The sequence below is a fragment of the Mixophyes fleayi genome, chromosome 2, assembly GCF_038048845.1.
Source record: "Mixophyes fleayi isolate aMixFle1 chromosome 2, aMixFle1.hap1, whole genome shotgun sequence".
NCBI classification, from domain to species: domain Eukaryota; kingdom Metazoa; phylum Chordata; class Amphibia; order Anura; family Limnodynastidae; genus Mixophyes; species Mixophyes fleayi.
Genome location: NC_134403.1, coordinates 266,289,124 through 266,317,107, shown reverse-complemented (window position 1 = coordinate 266,317,107; position 27,984 = coordinate 266,289,124). Strand labels below are relative to the sequence as shown.

General features: G+C 38.3%; 1 protein-coding gene across 1 annotated transcript; it reads left to right on the top strand.

The window, feature by feature from the left end:
• The first annotated feature begins 18 nt into the window (after positions 1-18).
• Positions 19-27,984, top strand: CTSE (cathepsin E). Its single transcript, XM_075198160.1, has 9 exons — positions 19-348; positions 5,805-5,961; positions 7,779-7,896; positions 10,956-11,074; positions 11,801-12,000; positions 12,425-12,547; positions 13,716-13,857; positions 15,855-15,953; positions 27,734-27,984. The coding sequence occupies exons 2-9, from the start codon at positions 5,830-5,832 to the stop codon at positions 27,884-27,886; spliced, it is 1,086 nt and encodes a 361-aa protein (XP_075054261.1). The 5' UTR covers positions 19-348; positions 5,805-5,829; the 3' UTR covers positions 27,887-27,984.

The following is a 27,984-nucleotide window of genomic DNA, read 5'->3' as shown; positions in this document are numbered from 1 at the left end:
GGCCTGGTGTAATCCACCTTTAGTTCTTACTTGTGAACACCAATAAACCCGTTTGATCCTGAGAATGGCATTTTGTCTTTTACAAGTTATCTTGGAACCTGAGGAGTTACAATGAGAAAGCACATCCTATTTAACCATTGATGGCATTATATAACTTACAGGGACAAGAAGGGGGGGCAGGTACAAAGTAACAGGGCCCAGGCCTGCCAGGGTGCCCTGGCCTGCCTGTGTAGTAGGAGGAGCCACTAGCCTGGTGTGGTTACACCCCTTTGACAGCTATGGAAGGGGCCCCAAGAAGTTGTTGTACAGAGGTCTGATATTTGGCCCTGATAACTTTTTATGAGTCCGGTAAGTGATGCCAATCTAAAAATCAATTTTTTTTTATTTAAATCTTTTTTCATTTTCTCTTGTTGAGCTATTAACTTTGTGCTAGGACAGCTATATGCATGAGAGCTAAAGTAATTCATTGCTTTAATTACAATACTATTTGGCACCTAGATTTAATAAAAAAAAAAAAAAAATAGATTTCAGTTTAAAGGTTGCAAGATGTCATGCAAGCATACTTCCAAATAGTACAATTTTGCTAGTCTCAATGTTGGGGGTATAGGGGCGTATTTATCAAGCTATTAAGGTTTTTTCCCAATGTTCTCCCACCCAAAATTATATTTTTTACTATTGTGCCTATTATTAAGCAGTACTTTTTCATTGATTTACCTTATTTTACATGTCAATAACCAACATTTCCCATTGCCAACTGCTAACAAAGCTTGCTTGAATGTGATTTGTGTTTATGGAAGATTTTACATTGGAGTTTGTTTTTGCACCAGTGGTTATGTCATTTTAACAAACAGAAGGCTAAACAACAAATATTATAAAAACAATGTGCAGCTAATATTATAACAAAACAATAAACAACGCAGCAAAAACATACCATAAAATACAACCCAAATCATAGAGTGAGACTTCCCATCTAAGAGATTGTTCAAGTCTCAGACAAGACAAACTCATAAGCACAATTGGAATTGAGTTTCATCTGTTTTTACTACATATCGCTTGGTGGAGCAGTAATTAAGACTATGTTTATTATTATCACTTCTCATCATGGACTATTATAGGAATTGATGTATTTTGAACTTTATTTTGTGACCCCCCCCCCCTTTTTATTTCTCGTTCTCTTTTTTTTTTCTTTTGTCTTTTTTTACTTTCTTTCTAATTAGATTGTGGGCATTCTTTTTCACATGACATCTAGTCCAGAACTTACCTATTAGTTAGTCTGCACCAAGACTATGAATACTACTTAGATCAACAGAAGTCAGTTTTTAAAGTTAAAATTATTTTATTAAAGAAGTGAAGTTCTGTGTGGTTTAGACACCCATTTTTACTGTTTGCAACTTATTATCATATCCAGATTACAAACATTGGATACACCGTATTACCACACCTTACGTCTTCACCACCCTATAGATCAAAACATCATAATTACATCACATGTCTCACTCACCCTGAGTGGATACAGCGCTTGATGAATTATCTTTCACCTATTTGAAGTTATAGTTTGGGAATCTCTGTACTTCAACAGCTCCCATAAAGAATCAGCATCAAACTTGAATAATCCCTGAGCGCAGATCATCTGTTTCTTGTTTATACTTGTAACCATTCCCAGATCCTGCAACACCACTCCTCCAAGTAATACTTCAATACACATGTGGGGCTTTTAGACATAAGACAAAACAGTATAGGGCAGGCACAAAACTTGTTTTCATCATTAGAAGCAAAAGAATAGGACGCCCAAACAGGACAGGATTTTTGAAGTTAGAGAAATTACTTAAACAAGAAAGTAAAATTTGGTGTGACAAGTATACTTTAGAATAGTACATAACACAAAGGATCATACCAGAAGGATTAAAAATACATTAAAGACCATCCTCAAATAAATTCAGTACAGAGTTTATTACAAAGCGGCAGGTCATCTTAGACAATTGTTCATTACAGTGACTGAACCTCATCTCATTAGAACGTCAAGCTAAATTACAAACTCTGGAAGATAACACAAAAACATGAGACATACATTTGGAACCATACAGACAAGAACCAGAATTCATCAATTTAGAGTCACTAGTCAAAAACAGATTAGCCAAAGAAGAAAAATTGTTTATTATACCAAAACAGTCTCAAGTAGTTTGTCAGAAATCCCAATAAAAACCAGGGAGAGGATAGTGAAATGAAGTGGTTTTTGTTAACAGCGGTTACACAGGTTTCAGGTTGCAGTACGGTAGGGTATGGCAGAAATAACTAAAGAACACAGTGAATAATAGATGCAGAATGCGGTGATCCGTAGGACTTTACTACGAAGTAATGGAGATGGCACAAGGTGCGACGGTCTGCGAAGCAAGGCACTGAAGATTCAGAGAACAGTTAGCAATAATATGCAGAGCGTTACCACAGGATAGTGGAGTAGACAGTGGCTGTGATGATCTGTGGATAGATGTGCTGGAGATTCAGAGAACAGGTAGCAATAATATGCAGAGCATTACCACAGGATACTGGAGTAGACACAGTGGCTGAGATGATCTGCGGATAGATGTGATGGGAACTCAGAGAACAGGAGCCAGGGAACAGGACCAGCAACACTGGTAAATGCAACAGATGATCTGGCAAAGGTTGCTTGGGACAGGCAGGCTTATATAGGCCAGAAGCAGGTGTTTAAGCTTACAGCAATAACGAGACAGGTAAGAGCAGTCTAAGTACCACAGTGGCCCCTTTGGTGGACAGTGGTACTACAGGTAGGATACAAATATATACAAAAGTCCAACAAAGTATCTGCAGACAGGAGTTGCAGGATGCAGGTCGTGACATAGTTAGAGACAAATTTGTCCTTAAAAAGCAGAAGAATGCAGTAAAGACTCAGAAATCATTAAATAGACATGAAAAAGACAAATCCCTGACACAGGCAAAAATATGTCACCAGAGTTGTATGAGTTACCTACACAATATTGACAAATCCAAAAGGGAGAACACTTATGAACCTGAGGCTCATAAGCAGCAAAATCTATCAATATTATTACCTCTCTCATTCCACTCAGGATCAGATACAGAGGTATCTTTCTCTATTTATGAGATCGAAGAACCAAATGATTACGACCAATTAGTGAGAGCATCCTCTGGGAAAGGCCAGCTAGATTAATACCTACACATAGAGCCAAGTCCCCACTCACCAACCAACGACAGTACCTTGTCTAATATTACAAACTCAATTAGCAAGAAAGATGTGTAGGTCACTGAGATGAAAAGGTCTAATTACCACGAGATTACCTGCCTTCAGACAGCTCCAGAAAACACATTTCCTCCACACATATGCCTAATTGGGATTTCCTTTAGGAAAGTTACAAATCCAAATAATGACATACTGTCTCAGAAATCAATACATTTCCATACAAAATACATCCAAAACAAAAATCAGTATATTAGCAATTATATAAATTGGAGCACAGCTCTACTAATATAAATAAATTTATACAATAAGTTATATAGAAGTGATCCAGTCAAACTGTTGAATACATATTTTTCTATTTGGTGAAAGTTATAAAATTTATATTATATTTATAGCACAATATATTGAATTAAGCAATCAAGTGCCACAGTATTGCAATTGTTATCATTATTTAGCACTATATTGAACATTCTGTAGACACATTCAGGACAAATAAAATGCTTTGTTAGAATCAATTCATCTCACACCTAATTTAGTAAAAACTACGCTGTTAATATGCCCTATGTAATATGAGGGGGAATGCCATACTGCACAGTTTACAATCTAGTCACAGCAACTACAGTAAGAGTACTGTGCTTAACCCTCTCACAAGCTTTTAACATTGTTAGTTGTGTGAGAACCGCAGAAATATGTAATCTGTTTACTTTGCATAGCAAACAGCACTATCTGGAGTTTATGGGCTTGGTTCTAGCAAATGATATAAAGTAGATTTTTTATAGCCAGTCTTATGCAGTGTTTCTGAGCTCCTATATACGCAAAAGATGAAGCAAGTGCTTGTAATTCTGCTATGTGTCACTTTCATCCATGGGGTAATACGGTGAGTGGTCTGTCTGATTCCCTTTGTCATATTTCAAATTACTTTACATAATATTGTGGTGACTTCATTTACCCATAGGGGACATATTTTCTCCACCTTTACATGGGCACATTGTTTTATGGTGTAATTTTTTAATCTGATTGAATTTGTCACCCTAACTGGTAACACAATATGCTGACTCTTAAAGGTGTTTTTCTTACTACAACAGTTTATTATGCATTAAAATGGGAACTCTTATGATTTATACTGTGGCGTGTGGCTTTAATCTTTAACCCCTGACCTCTAAAGTTGGATGGATCCTAGGAATGTTGGTCTTATCCTTGGGGATGCATTTGAAATGCAGTGTCTTCATGGCTGTGACACACTTTGTTTGTTTACATTGGTACGTTGTGTGTAATTGACATAGTAATTGCATGTTTTATCTATCTCAATACAGCTTTGTAACAAATTAGCAAATTGTATTATTTTACAATTCAAGTTTCATTCTCCAGCCTCTTTTACTATTTGTAAGAAACAATTGAAAGAACCCTCTCCAAAAGAAGAAGTGGTATCTGGAAAATGTGATTTCCATGGTAGACCTGTGAGTCAATGCATAGCTTCCAACCTTGTCTAATCCCAAATCCAAACAATGGTCCTGATTCTTTAAGGATCTTAACTGAAGAAACTTCTTATTTCAGTCTCCTGGACAAAACCATGTTACAATGCAAGGGGTGCAAATTAGCATTCTGTTTTACACATAAGTTAAATACTGACTGTTTGTTCATGTAGCACACAAATATCAACTTTAAATTTCAGTTTACAAATAAGCTATGAAGTAGTTGGGTGCTACATGAAAAAACAGTCAGTATTTAACTTATGTGCAAAACAGAAAGCTAATTTGCACCCCTTGCATTGTAACATGGTTTTGTCCAGGAGACTGAAATAAGAAGTTTCTTCAGTTAAGATCCTTAATGAATCAGGCCCTATGTGCGCAAACCACAGCAAATTAGTGGCATGCACATGGAATGGTGAGTGATCTGTGCCTTGTGGTTTCGAAGACCTAGACCACCCCTACCCTTAAAAAGAGCCTTGCATTTCCACATGCATCAGTGACAAGTGCGCATGACACCTGCCTAAATTAAGACAGTGGGTAAGCATGGTCAATGCGCCACCCATTAGTGCATGGAACGGGTGGTGACCTAGACTATCCACCTACAGACAGAGAGCCATAGACGCAGTCTCACTTGAAAAATAAACAGCAATAAGGAGACTTCCTTGCAGTGCTCCATGGAAAAATAATCCAATAAATCTCTCTGTAAAGAGAAGAGACTTTGAGAAAATGCCATTTACATGGCAGTGTTGTGAGTCAATAACCCACACAATCATCACTGAAGAGCAGAGAGATATTTAGGCAATGCTTTTTGGGGGAATATATTCTGATAGGTCTCTACAAATAGAGAAGGGGATTTACTGGCATGGTGCCATGTAAATGGCATTTTCTCGATGTCTGATCATCTTTCGAGAAGTGTATTTGGATATGTTTCTCAGGGAGCAATGTTTAAAAGTCTCCTTACTGCTTCTCCTTCTACTAGTGAGGTTATAAGAAATCACAATTCAATACATAATAAGCAAAAGAAAAAACACATAACCCACAAAACCAGGAAGACTACTTAGTTTATTCCTTTTCTGTGGTTATAACATCAGTGATTTTTATTAAGAATATTTTCCCCACGGTAGAATTCCCCTAAAAAGACAGAAGTCAATGCGGAAAGTCCTCAAGGAGAAAGGGCGGCTCTCTAATCTATGGACAAAACACGGGGATGACTTTCTGCAGTACAGTGACTCATGTACTACCCCGGAGACTGCCAGTGAGCCACTTATCAATTACATGGATGTAAGTATGCCAAAGTCATCTTGTTATAACTGAGAGTGACTGTCTGCTCAGAGATTGTTAGTGTAAATGTAGTTTTGTTCTTATACCAGAACAACTCACCTTGTATATACCCACAACTCCTACTACATTTGCACATTCGATAGTAGCAGTAAATGTACAGCTATCAAATGGCCAGAAAGCATAATATATGATACAAAATAAAATGTGTGTGTGGATACCAGGGTAACGTTTAGCCCTGTTGGCCCTGCCAGATGACTTGTCTGGCTGTAGATCAACCCTATGTTTTCTGTGTCGCCCCTTCAAGGTGCCTCTACTTAGGTTAAATAAATCACCTAGTCAAATATTGGGAGAAAAATGCACCCTTTTGCTATATATACAAAAAATAATAGCAATTATGTAATAATATCAGAGTGTTCACCACACTGCAAACTACACACTATTATACCTCAGCAGTGCCTTTGTGTCAGTCGCTTTGAATCACAGTCCTGGCTACAGAGGAATGCTGTTCACTCCTCTACCGCAGGAGCTCAATGTCCTTATGCTTTAGGCAGGTCCAGAATGAAAGTACAGGCTGTAATGTAAACAAGGGCACAATCATAGATCAGTCTGACAGGAGTAGTGTTTCCTAGTTAGCACTGTCCTGAAACCCCCTCATGTCTCCCTGCCTTCAAGCAATTTAAAGCCTCACTCTTTTAGACTGTGATGTGTGTTTGGATGGGTATTACCTTAACTGACACCTCTACCTGGGATTGGGTTTCCTCTTACAACGGATTGCCTATGAACTCAGGGCAGGTCAGGGTGAGCTCCTAGAAAGGGTACTGAAGAGAGAATCCCTCCATCTCCAAGTCTTTTAAAACTTCCCCCATTCCCATAGTGGTATGTCTTGAGAAGGGCATTCCCTTAGCCCCCACCTGGGATTGGACTTCCACTTACCAGTGGTGGTCCATGGACCTCTCGCAGTCCAGAACTGACTTGCAGGCACCATATGGCGCGTGACTCCAGAACATCTGCTAAAGCAGTGGGAAGCCTACTGTTGGCATATTGGCGCAACGTCCAGACAACATATTGCACAACTTACTGTACACAAACGGCATATTTACATAATATTACCAGTGCGTGCAATCCCATCTGACAACATTTTAAAGTTGTAAAATGGACATTAAATACATATACATAGTTAATACAACATAATCCAAGCAATGTAAAACACAATACGAATGAGAAGGGGTGTCCAGCAGGCTAAACTCCTAGTTTCATTGTCCTGACACTCCCTTCTTGTCACAATGGGCCTGATTCATTAAGGATCTTAAATTAAGAAGTTTCTTATTTAAGTCTCCTGGACAAAACCATGTTACATTGCAAGGGGTGCAAATTAGTTTTCTGTTTTGCACATAAGTTAAATACTGACTGTTTTTTCATGTAGCACACAAATACTTGATAGCTTATTTGTACATTGAAATTTAAAGTTGATATTTGTGTGTTACATGAAAAACAGTCATTATTTAACTTATGTGCAAAACAGAAAACTAGTTTGCACCCCTTGCATTGTAACATGGTTTTGTCCAGAAGACTTAAATAAGAAACTTCTTAATTTAAGTTCCTTAATGAATCAGGCCCAATGTGTTTATAATAAAAGCTTTTAATTGAAAGTTTTAGAAGACTATCATAACAGGATATTTGGGAGGACAAGAAACAGTAACATGCTTTTGACTTCAATGGTACATTATTATAAGTATTGATAAGTGTAAATTACAGTGATCACTGATTTTTGGCCTCTGTGGCTAACCACAATTCTTTGTTTTTTATTTCCTACCCAGGTGGAGTATTTTGGGCAGATTTATATTGGTTCTCCGCCTCAAGCATTCACTGTGATCTTTGACACTGGCTCTTCAAACTTGTGGGTCCCATCTGTATATTGCACTAGTCCAGCATGCAGTAAGAGAGCACTATTACTTATTTATGGACAGGCTAACCCAATGGGTTATCATTACAATTTGCCATATATTGTATAAATACGCATACTATATAACATAGTATATAATAATATAATAACAGTAGTTGTTTTAAAGAAAATTACAAACACTAAACACTGATTTAAATTGACATTATACTGGTTTCTCCATACCTGGGTACCAGGTAGGAAGAAGGAGCCGCACTCCAGACAGTTTGTTCCCTAGAGTCAGAAGATTAGAGACTTACACAAGTGCATTTGTTATTGTTTCAGAAAGGAGCCTAATTACTCATGATAATGAGTGAAGTGTCCTTTCCTGAATTTGGGCTGATGGTGGAGCCACCTGCTACTGCACAATTTTCCCATCTACTGTAGAGATGGTAATCGGCAGTGGTCAGGCTAGGAGTAAATGACAATAACCATCACAATAAATGACAAAAAAACATAGCTCACAGTCTTTGGGTGGGTAGAGTTCTTTTCACATTACAAATCCACAACTAAATACATCACTAACTATGTGGAGATCTTTAAGAAACTGCAGGGAAGTTTTATCAATCTTCATCTCCTGCTGTTTGTGTGTCACCAATTTTAGTGTGGGTGGGGAAAGAACAATATGTAACCAGTCATGGAAATATTCAAAGAAGCACAGATTATTCCTGGAGATGAGTATTTGTGGGAGGCAGGGGTCTTTCCACTCATATGATTATATTCGAGAAGACAGGGCTGCATGTTACAAGGACAGTGTTTTGAGGATGAGAGGAATGGAGGCAGACAAGGAAGCCACAGACTTAGAGTTAGAGTGTGGAAGAAGCATGGTCTTCCAACGGCACAGGACAGCGATGCCAGGCTATTATGACATTGGCTCTGTAGTGTCAAAAACACCTTTGTATGAAACAAAGTACAAGGCTACTCCCATGTGACTAAATAAAACAAGGCTACTCCCGTGTCTGACTGTTTGCTCACAAAAGTTATCAGTGTTCATTTGGAACATTTACTGGGTATAATACACTGGAACCATTTGATGGTTAAGTAGAACAAGGCTTCTTCTGTGTCTGACTATTTGTTCACAAATGTTATCACTGTTCAATTGGAACATTTTTAGGGTATAATACATTGGTATTAAGTAATTGATGGTTAAGTAAAACAAGACTACTTCCGTGTTTGATTGTTTGTTCACAAATATAATCACATTCCATTGGTATGTATATATCATTTCACAGTACTATGCTATAGCAAGCAATATGGAATATCTCAATCTTATGTTAAACTAGTGACAAGGTAAAAAGTCTTACAAAGTATTCTGAAGTTTTTATTGCATTCACATCAGATGTGGACACTTCACACAGAGAGAAGTGTGTCCTTGTGAATACAAGTACAAGCTTTTATACCTTTTTAACAACATTTGTTACACAGTATAATGATCTTTACTCTTGTTTACAGTTTCACAATATGGTACACACACAACAAGTTTCTAAATCAAATCTTGAGATAAAAAACAACATACATCAAGGTTGTTTAAAGAATATGTGGTGACATCGTAAATCTCACTTCACCTTATTTTGCTTAACCTTTCTTATTGACCTTTCTTAACCCTAAAGGTAAATATATTTGTCCAGCTGTCACTTAAGCTAGGTACACACTGGAGGTTTTTCAGACAATTATCGGGCCAATCACCCTATAAACGACAGCTCAGCCACATATTGCGTTAGTGTGTATACTTACACGATGAACGACAGTCGTTCCAAAGTGCCGGTTATTGTTTCATCTGGTTGCTCATACTGTTTAATAATCTTGTTCCAATCACCTTCCGATCATGTATTGTGTATGCCCTCACGATCACAGTCTCCACAGAATTTACAGAGTCTTGGTGATAGATTTACTAAACTGCGGGTTTGAAAAAGTGGAAATGTTGCCTATAGCAACCAATCAGATTCTAGTTTTCATTTATTTAGTGCATTCTGCAAAATGACAGCTAGAATCTGATTGGTTGCTATAGGCAATATCTCCACTTTTTCAAGCCCGCAGTTTAGTAAATATACCCCATGGTCTTTTCAGCCGATACTGGCAATGAACATGTGCTGAGTGCTGTAGATGGAATAATTCATTAATTCGTTCTTTTAGACTGAATATTTCGTTTCGGAGTCGCAGAAGCTAACGAAACTCGTAAGGACATGTGGATAATTATAACAAGGCAGTTAATCAGTGTGACAGGAATGAATGCATATTGCGCTGTCATTCTCTAAACGACTATAGGACCAGATGAAGAGCACAGATCTGTTGGTAAATCGTGTGTAGTGTGTATGTGTGAATCGCCCGACTGGTTGGACCTTTAGTCGTGGGAACAATAATTGTAGATAACAGATTGGTCAGAAAATTCTCCAGTGTGTACCGAGCCTTAGGCTGGGTATACACTACAGGAAAATTCTAACAATGCAATATTTTTAGCAATTTTACAAGTGACTGAAAAAAAAAAAGTCCCGATAAGCATGCCTATTCCTGTGTACACACTATTAAAGTTTTACACGATATACCATCAGATCTGTGTTGGACCCACTTATTTATCTCACTAAAATATAAATATATTGTATTGCTTAATTGACACAATATTAAACATAAACAGTCAATATTTTGTCAATCAATTTGGCTTCCACAACATTAGGTTATGTAAAGGAGTAGGCTAGTTTCTGCAAAAGGCTGAAATGTTTTATCGGATATTCTGATGAGTAGCTATGTGGTTGAGGGAACACATTGGCAGTTTGAGAGCAATTAGTACATTATATTGCAGATTGATGCATAATAAGCTGTGAGTTTACTGTCCAGTACTACAATCAGGGAATAAGTAGATTCATGGTTTGCTGGACACCCCAATTCAAATCAGAGTGTGACTGTGGATAAATTCAAATTGTCCCAGACGCCAAAAGTAGTCACCAAAACCATAACTATAAGCTTGACAGAAAAAGGATGTGTATAGCACCACATAGCACTTGCAGGCAATATACAAAAATAAGTAATAATAATTATCATTAATGTTTTATCTATGCAGTGAGTCATGACAGGTACCAAGCAAGTCAATCTAAGACCTATACAACTGATGGACAACCATTCTATATCCAATATGGAACAGGCAACTTAACAGGCATACTAGGAATTGATCAAGTTACTGTAAGTACTAGTCACTATAAGTGAAACACCTTTACTCGTTATGCATCTCCTACATTCAGTTATATTACGGACTAGATGAAATTCTGTCATTTCACTAGTGCAGTCTATAAAATGAATGCAACCATTTGATGGTTCACTATTGGCAACACCACTTTTTTCCTTTGCAACATTTATTTATTTTTATAAATCTTTCCAATGTCTTCCATCTGTCCCTATTTCAGAGCAAAATCTCTTCACGCTTTTATTAGAATGTTTCTTTTTTTTACAAGTATGTACCTAGGCTCATTTGTAGGGCATTTTGTATTACAGCGTAGGGATACGGGAGAGAACACTTGTTTTTACTCATTTTGTGATGTTGGATCTTTAGCCATTTTCAGTTGTGAGACTTTCTACAGTATTCATTTGTCCTAGGCTTCACAGCTGTGAAAAGTCTAATACACAACCTAAGTTAACTCGATTAAATAAATACAACTGTTGCATTTACAGTATATTACTGTAGATAAGAGTATTACATGTAATTTCTTTAATATGTCACTAATCTAAATGTAAAATCTTGTACAAACTGCCACGTTGCTCTACAATATTATCAGTAGTATAAAAAGCATTAGCTCGTAAGTCAGAAATATTGCTGCAGCGAAAACTTGCACAATACATTTGTCTTAGGTAAAGTATGTATCAATTGCCATGTGCATCTCATCCATCTCATCCATATCTCCTGTCTTATAGGTTCAGGGTATAACTGTACAGAATCAGAAGTTTGCAGAAAGTGTGTCAGAGCCAGGAAGCACCTTCCAAGATGCTAATTTTGATGGGATTTTGGGTTTGGCATACCCCGCCCTGGCTGTTGACAGTTGTACTCCTGTGTTTGACAACATGATTGCTCAAAATTTAGTGGAATTGCCAGTATTTGGTGTCTACATGAGCAGGTAACATTCAATTTTGTTATGCCTTTTGGCTTAACATAGACACTATTAGCATTATTTATAATTTTGGAACCAAGTCTAAAACAATATTCTTATTCTGTTGTGTTCTAATAAAGGGCAGGTATTTATAAAATAAATTATTAATTACTCACTGGATGCTGCTATATTTCTGAGAAAGATCTGATAGATCATCATGGCAGCTCCCAGGCAGGAAAAGTTGAGATGACTGAATTGGTTTAACCAATTTACTGCTTTGTATCTTTTTGTGTGACCTTCTCTCAACACATTACATCCCAGATATCTCTCAAAGCTTAGAAGACAAAGATCCAGGAATTTTTATACTGTGAAACTGTCCATATAAGTATTTTTATTGTGTTTACTTAGATACAAACCTCCTTTTAATAATGCACGTATATCCATTTCCCAGGTCTTCTACCTCCTCTGAAGGTGGGGAGTTAGTATTTGGGGGCTATGACACATCCCGTTTCTCTGGTCAGTTGAACTGGGTGCCAGTTACTGTTCAGGGCTACTGGCAGATAGAAGTTGATAAGTAAGTACATGGTTAATAAAATGCATGATACAGTAGTAACTTTATACCAATAACTAAGACTACATTTACACAAAATGGTGTTACATTTGTCATTAACTATTAACTTAAACATTACTGTTTTGTAGCCTAATTTTTAAATCTGATTTCATGTAAGTCCTGATTAAAAGGAGAAGATTTTATTATTAGTTATGTGGAGCTCACATTCTTAAGACTGATGTATTTACCAGCCTAGTGGTATCTGCTATCCCTAGCCAGTCCTGACAACACTAACCATAACCTCCCCCAGGATGGGATTGATAAAGCCATCAGTTTTTCCATCCTCTACGTCCTTCTTCTTTTCCTGGTGCCATCTTAAATTATCACTGAAGTTGGATACAACATATTAATAGCTTGAATCAACAGTCACATATATATAATTTTTGCCCACGTGGATATTAAAAACAGCAGGGATTTTTCTATTCCACACAAAAGGAAGTCCTGGGTTGGCATAACCTTTATTATTGGTGCCCAGTACCCACCGTTCCTCCCACATGAATTATTTGATGAGCCGACTGTTAAGAAAATCAATTCATTCATTTAGCACAGCTAATGGCAATAGTAAATAAATTAAGAATTTTGAGAGCAGAGCATTTTCTACTGGACAGAAGGATAATTGGGTGCGTGCCAAGATACAGGATCATGTAGAGGGTCTCACTTATTGAAAGGAAGAGTCCATCTAAATAAATTGCACACATTATAATTTCAAATTTAAGTGGGTCTCCAAGAGTCGGTCTTCATGATGCTGTTTTTCCAAAACCAATCTATGTACTACCAGCTAATGAGCTAATTGGGAAGGTAAAGTAATCAAAATGCAATACACAATTATTTCAATAATGTAACACCAGCATAAAAAAGGTTAAGTACCCCTAGTATAAAGGTAATAGACTAAACCTTAATTAATTGTAAAAAGCTAACAGTGAATCAACCATTTATGGGCTGAACGAATGTTTACAACAATTAAGGAGCATTCAAATTAATGACTGTAACAGTATAATTGTGTACAACATAATATCATGGGTAGAGCCAGGAGGTAACCACAACTGCTGTTTGATGATCTGTTTCCAACCCATCGTGCAATGTATAGTAATGACAGTAATGAGCCACTAATGTCAAATTTATTTTTTTCCAGCATCCAGGTAGACGGTGAAGTGGTGTTTTGCAGTGAAGGATGTCAGGCTATTGTAGACACTGGGACTTCTATGTTAACTGGTCCATCATCTGATATTCAGCTACTGCAAAATTACATTGGAGCCACTGAGTCAGATGGAGAGGTAGGAGATATAAATACAAATTCTCTTTATTCCTGCAGTTTCTTATGTTCCTCTGTTCAATAAAGCCTTTGACTCTTTTTGTGAAAAACAAATTATTTGCAAACATGTTATCAGTGCCAATCAAATTACTAGTATTAACTTTTGAAGTAAGAAATGTATACCAAGACATCTAATTATAGAGTCCATAGTTGAAATTAAGTTATTATACAGCATAGTTGCAAACTATACCTGAATTCTGAAAAATGTACCAGTGTTTAAGTAAAGTCATTTTCCAGTGTTACATAGGCTATATATACTAGTCAGGGGCAAACGGAGGATTGTCGCGAGAGCTGCTGCGCATGCGCAGCAGTTCCGTTTCTTCAGCGCTGTCATATACAGCAGCCGCGGCGCTGTCTAAGAAGCGTCCGCGACGGTGCTGTATACACTACAGCACCGCCGCGGACGCTTCTTTGACAGCGCCGAGGCTGCTGTATAGGACAGTGCAGCTATAGCGGCCACTTAGTTAGCGCTAGTGTAGCCTACTAAAGCTGACCACATACAGGTCGATCCAGCATTTCAGTATGGTTTGTCTATTTGCAAATGTGCAACCTTTACCTGGATTTCCCTCTAACTCTAGATGAGGCCTATAATTGTCATTCCAGGTTTTATTCTATCATACTATTGTACTTATGCAATTTGCCTGTCAATACCCATTACATTAAACAACAGTGATATTATTAGTAGGGGCTGGCTGGCAAATTGTATCCCGGGGAAGGTGGCTCAGCAACTTATTTGGAACATTTTAAAGGGAAGAAAATGCAGGAAGCCCAGTGACCCAGCCCAAGGTAACCCACTATCAGAGCAGCCGGGCAGCACATTGTCACTGCTGAGCGGACCTGCACATAGTGTGCAGCCGCCGGCAGAAAGCCCCTGCTAGGGGGGGCGATTGCCCCGATAGCCCCCCCCCCTTGATCCGCCACTGAGAGCAGCTAACTGAGCAAATGGAATTTCAATGTGAAGTGGAATAACTTTGCTCACCATGCAAGCAAAGGGTGACTTTGCACCAAAATAAACTGCTTTGCGCATTTACATATTGCATGGTTTCAAAATTACCATTTTTGCCATGAATTTTGCTAACTGTGTTACTGGAGATGATTCAAATTTGTTTTGGTGAAATTATATTAGCCAGGTGATGATAAATGGATTTACTACCATTGTTTTTTTTAATTTATCCTGGTTATTGTTGAAAAAAACTATAACTTTTCTGCATTGCTAAAGGCTCAACAAACTAAGAAACTATTGTTCTGGCTTCCTGTCCAGTTAATTCTCAATAAATAGTGAAGGGAAACTCTGCTTGATATATGTCCAGATCACAAGTTGATAGGTTAGAAATAATTTAATACATGCTTATTTTTTCAGAAGAATGTAGCACAAATGTCAATGACAGTAAATTTCCAATAATCTCATTATCAATTTGGAAATGTATACTGAAATATGCCTTTATGAAAAAGGGCATACAAAAGGATTACCATGAAACTATGGTAACACCACATAATACATTTATCGGTTGACATTTTTCCCTTCTTATAATCTTACACCTACAAGAGTTAATTTACCACTATAAATAAGGACACAGAGGGCTAGATTTACTAAGCTGCGGGTTTGAAAAAGTGGGGATGTTGCCTATAGCAACCAATCAGATTCTAGCTGTCATTTTGTAGATAGTACTAAATAAATGAAAGCTGAGATCTGATTGGTTGCTATAGGCAACATCCCCACTTTTTCAAACCCGCAGCTTAGTAAATCTAGCCCAGAGACTTGTTTTGGCGAAATGAAAGGTCAGAAATTTATTGAAAGATACATTTATTGAAAAGAAGTGGCAAATATAAGCAGGCCAATCAGCCCCAGGCCACACCCGTAAGGTGTAAACTCTGTCCCATTATTGGGACACTTCTAGGCGTTAGAAGTACTATATGTATGCCCTGAACTGATTCTTCAACTGTATGTCTGTGTTTCAGTATGGTATGAATTGTGATAACCTGAGTGCTATGCCTACTGTCACTTTCACCATCAATGGTATTGGGTACACATTGTCACCTGAACAGTATATGCTTGAGGTAAGTGTAACTTCCATATAAACTTGACTTGTCTTCCTACTGTTGTCAGTAGAGCTCGGAAATGTCATTTTGAAATTTTGGATTATCTATAAAATATTGTAGCTAACCATTCATAGACTTGGCTAATCATTGGTTCTTATTCTGATCCATTTTATTATTGGTGGTTATAGTAATATAAAACACAATTCTCTATTCTATGGTCCGTCTGCCAATCAGGATATGACTAGCCAACATAAATGACCAATGAAATTGTCACAGCTATAAATGTTTGCAGTAGCTCTTCTTCTGTGTTTGTCTTTTTGAACATAGAGAATACAATAGTAATACAAACATCAATATATAGATTCATGACTTACGAGCAATATAAGTTCTTTTTTCAAAGGCAACTAGTAATACAAATGAAATTGACTTCTTTTCAGTGAAGGAAAATAACTGGAATTTCTAAAATCTTTATTTTTGTCATAATAATGAGACATCTATATTGTGAATGGTACAAAAATAGCATCCTATTTGTCTAATGAAGTGAAAAATTTGCTGTTTAAAGGTCATCATCATCATCATCATCACCATTTATTTATATAGCGCCACTGATTCCGCAGCGTCATTTAACTTCTTTAAATTCTAATTATCTATTTCTAAACCCTAAAAAATACAGAGCTACATTGGAAGCAGACTTAGTAAAGCAATTTATATACAAACAGAGAAAAACATATTTGCAACTAATAAGAAAGTTTTGCTGTGTGCTGAAGTTCTGAGACCAGCTAAATGATCATAACTTTCTGAAACATGGCATTCAGAATGTTGGTCGAAGTTGGATCTGAAAACTTTACCTGTTTCCGGTATTTGCCCATTTGTGTGAGGGGAAACTCTATGTTTATCTGTATTTTTGGAAAGCAATGGGAATGTTGTTAACAGAAAGTCTGGTCATTGCTGTTAAATTGTAATTGTTCTCTAAACTCTTCAACAATCCGACTAAACGTAGATCTGCCACAACCTGTAATTTTAAAGCCTATGGGGTATATTTTCTAAACTGCGGGTTTGAAAAAGTGGAGATGTTGCCTATAGCAACCAATCAGATTCTAGTTATCATTTATTTAGTACATTCTAAAAAATGTCAGCTAGAAGCTGATTGGTCACTACAGGCATCATCTCCACTTTTTCAAACCCGCAGTTTAGTAAATCTAGCCCCATGTCTTTATTGCATATAAGTAGACCTTAGCTTCAAAATGACTAAAGACAGACCACCATGTACAAATGCTCCCAACTAAGTTGGAAATAATAAATAATCAAACAATAAACCATAAGCTATTGGGATCAATACCAAGGGTTGAATTGAATAGCGGTGCTTAGGTTGCTTAGAAAGAAAGGGGGTTGAAATTAGTAGCAAGATAACTCTGAGTTCCTTAAAGTGTTTTTGCACCTCCAGATTACTTTAATTCATTGGTTTCTACATTGACTTCTGCATCATTACTAAATGCATTAATTTACCTTTCTGGCTTCCTTCTGAGTTCTACACCCATGCAGCTATATCATCCAACAGAGTTGTTTATTTTCGTTGTCCCTGGATATGTGTGGGTAAGGAAACAAACAGTATTTATTGCCAATTGGTCTCAGAGTAGGCACTAACAATGCAAGCAATCCACATAGAAAGTAACAACTGGATATGTGGTCATACACAATATTATTATTAATATTATTATTGTTGTTGTTGATTGGTAAGGCAACTCAGTGCTCTGTAGTGTGAGGCAGTTTTGAAAACAGGACATACATAGTACAGGGACATACAAGTTGCACAAAAAAAATGCAGACATAAAAACAAAGGGTAAGAAGTTGGGAAGATAGCTGACATTGGAAGATGGCTGAGCTGAAACTAGAAGACATAAGACTACCAGTAACTTTGCAATACAAATAGCAGCGGAAACTGCCAGTACAGCACCCAGGGCCCTGGAAACCCAGCTGTGACTCTTATATGAAGTATGAGCTAAGGTTGGCTTGTTTCCTTTTCTTTGTGACTGTGGAAGCATGAGCGCAGCCCGTTTAGAAGCTATAGGACATTTTCCCTTAGGATGTAAGCTCGTATGAGCAGGGCCCCCTCCTCTCCTGTCTCCATACCTGTTCTTCCGCTCCGTATTTACTGCATATGACTGGCCGAAGCTTCTGAAGTATTGGTGCTTCATTGTTCTGTATGGTTTCACCCTGTATAGTCTACTGTTAGTACTGTGTGCGGCGCTGCGGATACCTTGTGGCGCCTAACAAATAAATAATAATAATAATAATAATAATAATTTTCTGATTTTGAAGCTGAAGAAAGGATGGCAGTACTGGTAAAACATCTAAGTGCCATTGTCTTTTAAGGTTAGGGAAACATGAGGAGGGTCTGGTTAAGTGGTCATTAGCTACATCAATGAACACTTCAACCTGGATTTTGCTACTGCAATAACTTGAGACCTGAATTTTGTGTATCACTTTTAATAGCGGTATAATAACTGTAAAGAGCCCAATTAAGCAGCTCCTATGCCAATATGTGCACTTGTGAAAATTGAGAAAAATCATGTACACTGCATGCAAAAATCTATGCCCAGTGCTTTAATAATCATTATAATTAAAAATAAATACTGCCCATAAATAGAAGACTTATGCCATCCATTTAGTATTTCTGCAGTGTTGAAATACAACAGGAATTAAGGGTTTCTTTCTATGTACTATATGTGTTATCCTTTTGCCTATCTGTGTACACTCTTCCAATATATAATCAGGTGTGCTACTACAAACACTATTGAATTGGCATCAACACTTGGCCTGTATCCTTCAGATTGCATTGAATTACTAACGAGCATGACACAGCACAAATGACTTCTCCCCATGCAGATGTGATAAAGGCACAGCTCCACTAAACATTGAAATTAGAAAATAAATGAAAAAAACAGACAAAACGGGGCTATTTTGTTCTTAGCTGTAAACAGATGAGAAGTGATATCTGTATTCGTCACATGTTCTAAGACCTAAACCACAATAAATAAAATAAGTTGGACATGGCAGAGAACCCTTGAAAATATTTTATATTGACAATTTTAGGAAAAAACCGTTGTATTTAAAAAGCAGCTGAAAGAAAAAAACTGTAAATGTCAATGTATAACTCAAAGTAAAACTGGGAATATATTGTCTTCCTACTCGGACCAACTGGTGGACAGCTGGTCCTCCCAGGTTTGGCCACATACATGCATAAATGTGCCGGTCAAATATGAAAGACGGCACCATTAGCATGATCAGACAATGACACATACACAGCTGCAAATGATGCCAACTGAATTTACTGTGGGTTCCACCCGCCATCTGATAGCTCCCCATCTTATTTGGGATTGGCGATCTTTATGGGCTATTCACACTGTTATATGCCACCAAGTAGGTGTATAGGCATCTTAGAGGATTCTGGGCTGGATGATACTGAGCGATTCTCTTATACCTAAAAACCCTGAAACTAAATGCTAAGACATGAGTTTCACATATGGAAGTAAGCTCCCAACCCTACACAGCTCTGCAACCATTAGTTTCTGTACAAAGTGTATTTACTTAGATGTACCAGTTGGACATCAGATTTTTAAATCTTTATGATTTCTGTAGTTGCAAATATTTGACTTAATTTAACCATGGTTATAAATAGCACAGTTTTCTTTAGATCAGCAGTGGGCAACAGGTGGGTCACTGGCCACCAGCAGCCGGCCAAGCCTTCGTCTCCAATCCCCCTCCCAGCCGGCTGCTCTTGATCTTATCAAAATGTGTACAGGTGACTTCTGCGACATGTGACCTCCTCTGCCCAATGCAGGGAGGTCACATACCTAGAGGAGGAGGGAGTGCACTGTGCTCTCCTCCTTCCTCTGTGCGGCCCCTTTGAAGGCTGAATGGCTATGTATGTGGCCCTCTAGTTATGTCATGTTGCCCCTAACTGCTTTAGATGTTTTAGTTTATTGTGATGTCTGTCATCTGTAGTATGTTGTTATCTATGGATGCTGGCCACATGCTGCTGTATTGGCAGTGGTATTGACTAATATATCACAGTAAACGTGTGTTGCCAAATTGAACACTGATCCTATTGTGCATCACTCAGGCTGAGAGACAGGTTTTAAATGTATGTGGGGTTAGTAGCAGACAAATGAGAATCAGATTAGGATTTTTTTTACTATAGTAAGTTTTAACAATATTTTTTTACACAACCAGGTAATTTTAACAATATCCAAACATATATACTTAATGTCATAATGTATTTTAGTGGTAAATAGTGCTAATTTCCTTACAGCTGAACTCTTCTTAATTTACACATCAAAGCTCATCATTTGAGCTCATCGTTTGTCAGTCATTTTGTTGCAATGTTGATCCTTGATTAATCATGTTGTCCAAAAATTACATAATAAGAAAACACAATTTCAATGGCAAACACTCAATGCTATCTTCAAATAGCTAAACATACACTTAAATGGCATCAACAGACTCATAAAATTTCACAGGTAGAAGGTTGCTAGGTAAGTTGTTCTATATGTTTCTTACATTGAAATGCCAAAGATTTTAACCCTAGAAATGCTGCTTATTTCATTAAATCGTTAGGCCCAAGCATCTGTCTCGAGATGAGCTGGGGCATTCCTGCCCAAAACAATAGTTACGTTCCCCCTGCCAGTCTATCATCTCCAGGTGTCCCATTCCTGCATGTAACCTCATAAAGTCACTACAGAAGGAAACACACTGCTATACACAAACTATTCACATTGCACATCTTCCGCCAGTCACATGGAAATCTGGTCGGTTGATGCCTGTGACTCTGAGTGTGTCCTTTCACTGGTTTACTGGTCCTATGCAGTGGCGGATCCATGGGGGGGGGGCGATCGGGGCGATCGCCCTCCCTAGCAGGGGCTTGCTGCCGGCGGCTGCACAATATGTGCAGGTCCGCTCGGCAGTGACAGTGTGCTGCCCGGCTGCTCTGATTGTGTTTAAAACACAATCAGAGCAGCCGGGCAGCACATTGTCACTGCCGAGCGGACCTGCACATATTGTGCAGCCGCCGGCAGCCTTGAAGTCAAAAAGGGGGCGGGGCCTATATCGCCCCCCCTAAATCGCCCCGGGTAGGATACTATTCTAGATCCGCCCCTGGTCCTATGTGTTAGGTTGAGTGACCAGATATAATAAATTTAGTTTCCATTGTTTCACCATATTGGATACAGATCTGGGGGTAAATGCATCAATCAGTGTTTATCTAAAACCGTCAAAAAATGGTGGTTTTAGATAACCGCTGATTGATACACTTACCCCTAGGTCTCATGACACTCAGGCTGAATGGCTAGATCTGCATGTGTATCAGAAATTTTAAACAATATGATTGGATGTGATCGGGTTCAATGGAAAAGAAGGTTAGTCGATGAATCCCCTACATGAAATGCTTGGCTTTACAGTGTGAACCATTAATGTATGTCGTTTTATATCTGCCCTGCAAAGTTGACATATATTGCAGAATGTGCAGATTGATACATTTACCCCTAGGAGTGCTGAGCAGAGAAGAGTACCAGGCAGAATACAACAGTCATAGCTTAGTGTTAGTGGAATCTTACTGATTTTACCTTGAACTATAAATGATTTGTGACAGTTAATTTTGGATTGAGGAGTTATGGGAGGGATTTATTACAGGTGTCTGGAACCTTCAAAGCCACGAAAAATTGTCCAAAATATAAGAAGAAACAGTTTTTTATAAAACTTACAGTGCCACATATGTACTCACAAGCTAGTGGTGACACAAAGCCTCTTCATATAAACCTCTAACTGTCTTGCACAATGACATTTGAAATCTATAGTGGGACAGAATTTATATTTACCATCCCATTGTTATGTGTATTTTAGGCTCCTGCTAACAATTGGTGCCCTAAACATCCTCCTAGGTTCACCTAATGGTAGTGCCAGCCCTGGGGTTCCTGGACATGAGAGCTCCTCAGCTTTGCCAGTTGAGGAGTGGTGTTGATTTATAAAAAAGGGGTCTTAGGTAGATTTCTTTAACTTTTATTTGGTATGTGTTAACAAACGTCCTCATTTGCTTAAAATCAGAGGGTCATATATATTAGTGGTCAATTATAATTCTGAGGTTGTAGAAGTCCCTTTTTATTGTGAAAAATAGGTTATTTAGGACAAAGTGCTATGACCAGTATATAGAATAAAAATGCATTGTCAATGTACTCTGGCAATAAGGAATAATTTTCTATAATCAAGAATATCTTCATCATTTTCTTTTATTTGTAAGGCGCCACTATGCAGCACAGGACAGTCATTATAACAAATATCTAAAATACAAATAATATATAAAAGAGAAGTATATATGATGATGATGATGATGAAGCAGGTGCAGATATACTCAGTGAGAGGAGTATCAAGTGTGGGTAGCATAGGTTATAGTGAAGAGGTGGAATTTGAGAGAGCACTTGAAAGATGGAAGGTTGGGGAAGAGTTTGATCAGGCAGAACAGGGAATTCCATTAGTGTGGAGCAGCATAGGAGAAATCTTGGAGGCAGGATTAATGAATGGTTATTACAGAGGAAGGGAGTTGCAGGTCTGAGACAGATCTAGGCTGGCGAGAGAATGAATCTTATGATGAGATCAGAAATAATATAAATAGGCAGCACGGTGGCGTAGTGGTAGCACGTCTGCCTCACAGCACTGGGGTCATGAGTTCAATTCCCAACCATGGCCTTATCTGTGTGGAGTTTGTATGTTCTCCCTGTGTTTGCGTGGGTTTCCTCCGGGTGCTCCGGTTTCCTCCCACACTCCAAAAACATACTAGTAGATTAATTGGCTACTATTAAAATTGACCCTAGTCTCTACCTGTCTGTCTGTCTCCCTCTCTGTCTGTGTGTTAGGGAATTTAGACTGTGAGCTCCAGTGGGGCAGGGACAGATGTGAATGAGTTCTCTGTACAGCGCTGCGGAATCAGTGGCGCTATATAAATAAATGGTGGTGATGATGATGATGAAATGTATTAGGAGGAGGTGTTGGTGAGAACGTTGAAGGGGAGGGTAAGCAGCTTGATTTAGATTCTGGAGATAATGGGGAGCCAGTGTAAGGATTTTCAGAGTGGTGCACTAGACGTGGAACAGTGAGAGAGGAAGATCAGTCTTTCCACAGCATTTAAGATGGATTGTAGTGGGGATACAAAGCCAGATAGCAGAAGATTGCAGTGTCAGGATTCCCAATACAAGACCACTGAGAAAGCGTAGTGAGCAAAGTGGTTTTTATTAAACACCAGTACACAGGTTTCAGGATGCAATTCTCTAGGATAAGGCAATAATAGCAAGAAAACTCAGTAACAACAGATGCAGGAGACACGAGGCACCGGAGGAGTCACGGGTGCAGGACTCAGGAGACATGAGGCACCGGAGGAGTCACGGGTGTCAGGAGACTCGAGGCACCAGAGGAGTTAAGGGAGTCAGGACTCAGGAGACATGAGGCACCGGAGGAATTACGGGTGTCAGGATTCAGGAGACACAATGGTATAAGTACTGCGGACATGGGTGCTGGAATAGCTGGGTAGCTGCTTCAGACTGTGGAAGCTGGGTAAGCAATACACTGCATACACAGTGACACATAAGAGTCAAACGAGCCAGGGACCAGAGTCAGATGGTCCACCACAATACTAGGGAGAAGCAGGTGCAGAGTTACAATCAATGCCGAATCAGGGGTCACAGGAACAGGTGCCAAAACGGAAGGACGAGCAGAAGTCAGTACCAGGAGATCAATCAGCAAATGCATCACAGATAATGGCAACAGATGAACTGGCAAATGCTGCTAGGACATGCAGGTTTATATAGGCCAGGGACAGGTGCTAGCATCCTGGAGTAATGAGCCTAGCTATGGCAGGTAGGAGAGATGTCTAAGTACCACAGTGGCCCCTTTGGTGGAACAGTGGAACTGCAAGCTGGATACCTATAAATGCAAAAGTCCAACATAGCTTTTGGCAGACAGGAGCTGCATGAGACAGACTGTGACATGCAGAAGTTAAAGCAGGAAATAATAAGAGAATAGATAAGGGTTTTAGTAATGTCCAGAATGAGAAAGGGACATCACATCTGACAATGTTTCAAAGGAGGAATGCAAGGGACAGTGCAAGGGACTAAATGTGTGGAGTAAAGCTGAGGGTGAAGTCAAGGATGACACCAAGACTGCAGGTATGGGCAACTGGGAAGAAGTGTCAATGGTAAGAGAGGCTAAGGAGATGTTGTGGCTGGATCATTTATAAATAACTTATTGTAATAATATATTTAAATTATTAGCACAGTGTGCCAATTTATATTGTTAGAAATGTACTGATTCTTGATACTTTGTTTTAGAAATGTACTTATTTTATTATATTTTTATTATATTGTGTTATATTTCTGTATAGAAAATGCATTAATTTCTGAGGTATTGATTTGTAACTTTTGAGACAGGATGTCATGATTGGGTTTGTATAACTCTTCTAATGAAAGTCCCTCATGTTAATTAGACCTTTTCATCTCGGTGGCCAACACGTCTCTTTAGCCTGTATACACAGCAGGAGGCGCTGCCTTTATGTCTGTGTGATTTGTTATCCTTCAGCTCAGATACTGGACAAATAATGCACACAGAAGGTTTTGGGATATATCAGATTAGTGTAAATTTTAGGCCAGAAGGAAAACCATCCACAGCAACCCTGATCTGAAGGCAAGAGGTCAGGTATACCAGCCCAGTTGTACCAGCAAGGGGGTACCCTAGCAGCGACAATTACCCAGAAGGAAGAAGTTCTAGGTGCCAGTGAAGGAGCCTAGTGGTGTCAGCAGTTTAAGCCCCCTCCTACTGCGGTTAGAGGGCTCAATTGGGATAACGAAAAGGGGACAGTGGCAAGGCAAGCCAAACTGGTCCCCAGCAGCCCAACAGACAGGGTGGCATAGGTGGTCCATCCTGTCACAGATGTAGTGACAATAGGTGGAAGTAAGAAGATGAGCTTCATTTTGGCAGATGGATGCATAGGACTAACAGTAAATTAACACTGTGATGAATAACAATACTGTACTCTTTTATGCAATTGGCTCTTCATTATAGGCTAAAACAATGCTTGATTTCTCTTATGCAATGGGTTGAAAACCTCTTTGCTATTGCTAATTCAGATCGATGTAAAAGATCAAGAGGAAACCATTATAGCGTCTTAACTTATATTACAAACACATGCTACACATAATGTGAAAATGACACATTTCATCAAAGTTGTATTTGACATTTTTCCTGACTTAACCTGGCTCAAGTTATTTTATTGTTGACAAAGGCTTGTTTTATATAATAAATAAATTAATTAAACCCAGGTTAATTCAGTAAGTTAGTTCTAAATTTAGGTACAGACAAATATCACCCAGATGTAATGGGTGAGATCATTATCTCTGACTATTCAGAGATAGATTTATACATTGATAATGCTCAGTTAGAAGAAAAACACTAAGTTGACTCCTTTTTAATGTGAACATAGGCAATGATATATTTTATTTTTTTTGGGCTCTGCATTACCTCACGCTACTTCTAGATGGCGACAAAATTCCATGCAGATTTATTTAGTTTAGGTGTATAAGGTGTGCGGATGCACACACAGAACAACTGGTATTGACAGACACTAGGGGGTAAATTTATCAAGCTGCAGGTTTGAAAAAGTGGACATTTTGCCTATAGCAACCAATCAGATTCTAGTTATCATTTATTTAATACATTCTACAAAATGACAGCTAGAGTCCTGTTTCTATAGGCAACATCTCCACTTTCTCAAACCCGCAGCTTGATAAATTTAACGCCAAGGCTCATTTACTGACATTGCATTTGGATGCAAAATTTGCACTGAACCATAGCAACTAATTAGCAATTAATTTGCTTAATATAGTTTAGGTAATAGAGGTAATTTAAGAAGCGCAAAACGTCCGACATTGCCTACATTTCAACCTAAACATATAGGTTTGCAGAGTAGTGATTGCAAAGGGGCAAATATTTGCACCAGTCAATAGGAGGAGTTGGGGTGAGCAGGCTGTTTCTTCCTAGACATGGGGTAGGTGGTCCAATCTGTGTAGTTTCGAGTAGAAGTGCAAAATGAGATTTAATTTTGCAGAGTGAGATCATTGAAAGTAGCGGAGAGGTAATTTTAGTGGTGTTGCACAAGTGCACACAGATATTTTCACTTCAAATTTTACAGCAGGTCTAAACTGTCAGTGACTGGGTCTTGTCCAACACTTTTAGTAGGATTTTGAGCACTAATTTAATGGAGAAGCACATTTCTAGGAACACTTTGCACAGTGTAATTATAATGTGGAAACACACATATACTAAATATAGTCCCAGTGTCCCCTCAATCCCATGATACATTTAAGACACTTATGTGAGGCTAAAACAATCCAGATTTTAGGAGAAAGATTGAAAAGTTTAATTTAATGAAATGAGTGGATCTAAAATAAAAGGAGTTTGGACTTTAGACTTCACACTTTTGTACAGTGCATCTCTTTAAATTCTCCCTCTCTCATCAGTGCTAGCGTACATCTAGTTTGCAGAGTTGTCTTCCAAAAAAACAATCAAAAACCACCCAATCAAAACTAAGGCAATTTGTGGCATGCTTCCGGTGCCCTATATAAATGAAGTCCAATGAAATAAAGTTATTCTGGTTTAAAGCATTTTTTTGCGCTTTAACCTAATATTAGTAAATGAGCACTGCTGTTTTAGATTTAAGAAACAGTTTGCATATATTATAACAAAACAGGAAAGAGATGGGGTTACTGAAATTAGTAATCACATATGATAGTGTGTTTTTCCTAAGATTGTTATAGTGACCAATTGTCCATCTCTGTTTCTAAAATTAGGTTACACAGGTTCAGTGGTTTAAATTTGCACCACGACTCAGTGCACAAGTACAAAAAAAAGAGTTTATCATGTCATTACGCTTTCCATTTCAATTCCAATTTTAACCCCCTCCGCAGACAGTGGCAGTTGGGGTGTTTGACCAGTTCGGGATGCATAACAAACAGTAACACAAGTGTCCTAAGGCGTGATTATGAAGGACAGAAACCTCAGGTTTTTCAATATTAGTGAGTTTTGTCCGCTTATTTGCTTACATAGACCATTTTACAACTTTTACTAGTAGCACTGCTAATGACCAGCTGGTGGCAATATAGAGCCCTTCCATTGAAATTTGTTGTAACTAGCTTCCCTCTGTGTTTTTGACATTGGATATTACTGTACCCAGATGACCGTTTTATGTCATGCAACAAAAATAAATAAATAAATATGCCAAAGGGAGTTAAATGAAGAAGCAATGCATTCAGTAAGGTTTGTGGGTTATTATGTACAAACATTTCCTGTCATCGGAAGAGAGAAACGACTGTAGTTATGTGTACAAATAACTTGTAATAACCAGAGTGGGAGAATTATGTGCACAACTCAGCAGAACTATGTCACTACTTCAACTAGCTCCCATCTGTGGGATCACGATGACACTGCTGGAGGGAACATGAACACACATAAGTGCAGTGGGTAATGTCACTCCTGCACTGCATTAATCTCAGGGCCGCTGTGAACATAGGCCACTCTACGTTTGTGACCATGTGATCCATTTTCTTTTAATGCTGGTAAATAGTTTTTCATTCTTCTAGTGAATATTTTTTTTCCCTACTCGATTGCAATTAATTATATCCTTGAATATATCTATGTGAAGAAGAATGATATTCAGATAACTAAACAAGCAATTAACAAACACTCTCTCCTTTCCTACTTAGGATGGCGGAGACTACTGCAGCAGTGGCTTCCAGGGAATGGACATTCCTCCCCCTTCAGGACCCTTGTGGATTCTGGGGGATGTTTTCATTGGACAGTATTACTCTGTGTTTGACCGGGGTAACAATAGAGTAGGGTTTGCCCCAGTGGCTTGATTGCTCTAGGATTTTAATAAAGAAATGTTAAATCTAATAATTGTGTTACCTTTTTAAAGAAAATAAAAATTAAAGAAAACGCTGGCAATATATTTGTT